Source organism: Malaya genurostris, chromosome 1 (genome assembly GCF_030247185.1).
Source record: "Malaya genurostris strain Urasoe2022 chromosome 1, Malgen_1.1, whole genome shotgun sequence".
Lineage (NCBI taxonomy): Eukaryota > Metazoa > Arthropoda > Insecta > Diptera > Culicidae > Malaya > Malaya genurostris.
This window is the reverse complement of record NC_080570.1, coordinates 49,128,407-49,132,171: the sequence shown is the minus strand read 5'-3', so window position 1 is coordinate 49,132,171 and position 3,765 is coordinate 49,128,407. Positions and strand designations below refer to the sequence as shown.

The 3,765-nt window shown below is 38.6% G+C and overlaps 1 protein-coding gene across 3 annotated transcripts; it reads right to left on the bottom strand.

The window, feature by feature from the left end:
• Positions 1 to 921: 921 nt before the first annotated feature.
• Positions 922 to 3,252, bottom strand: LOC131439022 (traB domain-containing protein). Of its 3 annotated transcripts, none has more exons than XM_058609516.1 (4): positions 3,152 to 3,252; positions 2,779 to 2,921; positions 2,202 to 2,725; positions 922 to 2,139 (listed from the first exon to the last, which is right to left on the bottom strand). In XM_058609516.1, the coding sequence occupies exons 2-4, from the start codon at positions 2,882 to 2,884 to the stop codon at positions 1,210 to 1,212; spliced, it is 1,560 nt and encodes a 519-aa protein (XP_058465499.1). In that variant the 5' UTR covers positions 2,885 to 2,921; positions 3,152 to 3,252; the 3' UTR covers positions 922 to 1,209. The 3 variants fall into 3 exon arrangements, with proteins under 3 accessions (XP_058465499.1, XP_058465509.1, XP_058465490.1); XM_058609526.1 differs by having other exon boundaries at positions 3,210 to 3,252; XM_058609507.1 differs by having other exon boundaries at positions 3,047 to 3,203.
• Positions 3,253 to 3,765: the final 513 nt, after the last annotated feature.

Below are 3,765 nucleotides of genomic sequence, written 5' to 3'. Positions count from 1 at the left end.
GTGTATGTATTCACGTTCCCAATTATGACTCTTTTTTCTTACAGGGTTCTAGGATACCAACAGATGTCTCTGAAAAATGTATTGATTGGGCTCGCTTAGTACACTGCGGTTAGGTTCGTGTCCTAGATGTTTACCACACCGAGACAAAAGCACTTGGCGGTTGCATCTACTGATAGCTAATGTTCTTTCTAATTGAAATCAATCGCATGAAGCATATAACATAACACATTGTTAATACGCTGAAGTCTTTTTTTATGCGAGTTTACGTACCGCATAAACAAAACCACATAACTCTGAAAATTCGCATAGAAAAAAACCGCATAACTCTGAAAATTCGCATAACTCTGAAACTTCTCATAAAGAAACCGCAGAAAGGAAATCGCATAACTCTGAAAATTCGCATTAAAAAAATCGCATAACTCTGAAACATTGCATAAAAAAACCGCATAACTCTGAAAATTCGCATAAAAATAACCTTAGTGTACTTGCTTTGTAGAGTATTTTTTGTATTACGAATTGGTTAGAACGGAAAGGAAATCTATTTTCGTCTTTTTAGCTCTAACCGTAGGATTTGTAAATTATCAAAAGCGAGAGTATTCATAAAAAAACGATAGTGTAACTGTAATGTTGCCAGAGAATTTTTATACAAATTCTTTTAAGCTGTTCCGAAAAAACTTCTCTGTATCATAAGAAATGCATTAATAGTCCTTAAGTTTTAAAAACATCATTCGATCATCGGTGCAGCATGGCTAGTAGTTTGAAAGACATGAATGATGACAGCTTATCTCTACAACAAATTTATTTATTTATATCGATTTCAAAGAATTTCATCTCATAAAGGGCTAATTTGACAGTAATATAAAAGCAAACTAAACTTTCATGAAAAGAATCGTTTCTCAACAAAAAAAAAAAAGAGAAGAGTTTCGATTTCTGGAACAATTTATTTAGATTGGATGCTGTGGTTTCTCAACCGCCTATGATATTCGATCTTATTTTACATTTTGATTTGCGTAAGGTTTTACCCTGATCGGCACATGCACTCCGTGCCTTAGATGTACCAACACTGTACAAAAAGAAATTGGAGGAGATACTCAAATACACATGCAAATACTATATCAATGTGAATGTTTTCTACTGTGGTTGGTCAGAACTGCATAAAATAAAGACAACTCTTCAATAGTTCTCCAGTACCAGAAAATACACTACCGATCATAACCATCGACTGAGTCGCGGTCGCACAAACCGGAACGCACCGTAGGCACACAATCCCAGCGTACCATACTTTAGCACAAACTTTGCTGCCCGGTGACTGAAGCTAGTCGGAGGAATGGTAATAATCGAGTCGATAACCGTGCGCTCGACCTTACCCCAGTGCTTGATGATTCCGGCGGCGTGTCCAATTCCTACCACACCAACAACATTGACAGGACGGGGCATTTCATCCTCCAGCTGCTGGGGCATTGCGGCTACCTGCAACGAGTAGCACAAATAGAGATCCCGCTCCTCAACGAAAACCCTGCCAAAAGCGGGAAATTCGCCGGCCAGTTCCAGCATGATTTCCTCCAGTAGATCTTTCTGTTTGCACTGTTCGACATCTTCAATGCTGATGTCGTCCATGATAAGAAGCTTCGGAATTAGTTTGACCGTTTGCCAGAGAGACAAACCGCGCAGCGCTCGTTGGAGAGTGATGTTAATCTGCCGATCACCTAGCTGGATTATACATTTTGGAATGCGAGAAGCTTCATTCACGGCCCGACGGAATTCACCACCCGGAGCCATGCCAAGTTTTTTAGTGATTTTTGCGCTCATGTTTAGCAGTAAAATATAAAATAACCCGTTTATGGCTCCGTTTCTTTTGATTATGGTTTGAATTTTTGACAGATTGATATCTTTTGCTTCCTCCAGCAGCGCTTGTTCGTCGTACTTCAGAATGTGAATTCGAGAAGGACACAGTTCGAGCATTACAACCTGAGGTTGCACGTTTTGCATTACCAAGGAAACGTCGTTCTGTGAATTCTCACTGAAGTGTGCTGTTCCCACCAGATACACTTTACTACCCTCCGGGGTGGTAAGAAGCGTGACCGTGTCCGGTAGATTGCGATCGAATTCTTCAATAGAGCTATAAATTTTGATGGGATTCTACAAACATGAATCATGCAAGTTAGGATTTAGTTTCAGAACTATCTGACCAATCAGCTTACTTTTTGACTATGTTCCAATACCGTTAGCTGATCATCATCCGTTGGCAGTAGTGAAACATTATGCGTTGTATCCTTCGAGTCTTTCGTGGTAAGACTTTCATCCTCAAGCAGCTGACCACTCACTTGAGAGACATTATGTGGGGACGGTTTTGGTGCATTCAAACCGGAAGACGATCCTTCTATACTACTGCTGGCAGTGGATCCGGTATAAACTTCTTCGTCACCAATCATAGCCGATGCTTCGTCGGAACTGGACAGAAAAGACAACGTGGAACTACCGTCACCGGATATCTCGGTTCCACTAATGTCAAGACTAATCATACTCAAGGTGCTGTCCAGTGTTTCGTTGTTTGAAGATTTCGATGGACTTTTTTCTGTTGCCATCTGCTGAGAAGTGCCGAAGTAATTGTTATTTTTCAAACTGTCCAATAGTTGCTGGGATTCATCTTGGGCATTGTAGGTTTTTTTCGATTTTGGCTTTTTTATTCCTTTCCATTCTTGGGATAGATTGACATTTTCGATGTCTGGAAGAATCCATGTTCATAGTCCTGAATAACATTGATAGCAAACATCTTACCAGATTCTGTTAATGAGAAATCCAACTTCTGAGAATTAAACGAAGAATTAAGAGTTTCATCCAAAGCGCTGTTGTATTCAGATGCAGAACTAATCGGGGAGGACATTCTTCATATATTTACTTGTTGACCCAAACAGAATGAACTGAAAAGGTAAATTAGTCATCATTAATTCGCATTTCTGACTCAATAGTTTCTGCTCGTAGGAAATAATCCACGTAATCGTTTTACAAAGAAGGATATTGTTTTCATCGGTTGCGTCTCACTCACTATGAAATTGTTTGTGCTTTATAGTTCATTCGAAGCTGATTCAAAACTACACTTTGATACTAACTGCTAATTTAGAATGAAACATGAAAATAATCAGAAAATTACTTTGTGATCGAACTAAAAGATTCCAGCTTGAAAGGACTGCAAAAATGCAAAACGTTACCGTATCTTTCGTTTCTCGCTGGCAGCAGCTATCAAAACCAGAGATGCCAGGGAAAAATTCAAATATTTTCTGGCAGGGTTGAAAAAGTCTGTAAACTCGAAAAAAAATCAGGGGATCTCGTTCTTTATGAGTAAAAAAAAACATAAAAAATGTTCGTGGGGCGATTTTAAAAATCTGAAAATTTTGACGAATGTCTGCAACAATCGAGATTTTTAAAAGTCTCCAACTAAACCATATCTGCCTATTTTCAGACAAATCCGCAGACCGGTCATCTTTGATCAATACTGACTGCCTCAGGGTTGCGAAATTTTCGTTTCTGTTTTACTGTGATGGATATCTGTTCTAAAATGACAGGTTGTCGTATAATTCAAAACTGTCAAAAATAAAACCCGAGCTTGATGATCTCAATGCGTAGATTTAAAATCTATTCCATTTGTCTGTTAATGTATTGGTGTTATGTCAACTCACTGTGATGTTTCAAATCAAACAAACAAAATAAATGATTTCGAAAACGATATAGAGTTTTGTGACGAACCTCTAGAGAAAATTTCTCGAT